The sequence below is a fragment of the Camelina sativa genome, unplaced genomic scaffold (genome assembly GCF_000633955.1).
Source record: "Camelina sativa cultivar DH55 unplaced genomic scaffold, Cs unpScaffold04624, whole genome shotgun sequence".
Lineage (NCBI taxonomy): Eukaryota > Viridiplantae > Streptophyta > Magnoliopsida > Brassicales > Brassicaceae > Camelina > Camelina sativa.
Window position 1 is genome coordinate 1 of NW_010925717.1, and position 629 is coordinate 629.

The 629-nt window shown below is 45.9% G+C and overlaps 1 protein-coding gene across 1 annotated transcript; it reads right to left on the reverse strand.

The window, feature by feature from the left end:
- Window positions 1-8: 8 nt before the first annotated feature.
- Window positions 9-623, reverse strand: LOC109131765 (U-box domain-containing protein 11-like; the record flags this gene model as incomplete). Its single annotated transcript, XM_019242943.1, has 1 exon — window positions 9-623. A coding segment is annotated over exon 1 (552 nt), but the record flags the coding sequence as incomplete, so codon positions are not given.
- Between the last annotated feature and the right edge of the window lie 6 nt (window positions 624-629).

The window sequence follows — 629 nt, forward strand, 5'->3', positions numbered from 1 at the left end:
TTCACGAGCAGAGGAATCGCACCGGATCTTCCGATGGCGGTTTTGTTACCCTCCGACTGCGATAACCGAAGCAGAGCACAAGCAGCGTTCTCTTTAGTCGTAGGTGTTCCTAATCTCAAAGCATTAACGAGAGGTTTAATAGCACCGGAAGAAACAATCATCTCTTTGTTCTCGTCGCAGAGTGAGAGATTCAAAACCACAGTGACTCCGTGCTCTTGAAGCTGAGGATCAGAAGAAGAGATGAGAGAAACCAACGGTGTAATCGCACCTGCTTTAGCGAGTTTGATACGGTTCTCTGCTTTGTTCTTTGATAAGATTCTAATCTCCATAGCAGCTTGCTTCTGTTCCTCGATCGAAGAGGAGGATGATGACTCGAGATGCGTTACGAGGTATCTGATCAAATCGTCGGAGGAGTTGTCATTGGTGCAAGAGAGGAAGATTCGTCGTCGTAGGCTCTCGGGGGAAGTTGTTTGAAACTCTCCGGATCTGTCGCTGTTACAATAACTGAAAGCAGAGGAATCGTCCAAGTAGGTGAAACAGCTGTTGTGATGATGTTCCATTGCTACGAGATTGGTTCAAATTAGGTTAGTTAGGCCTAGTTCAGGTTTTGAGACTCAGTAGTGCATATT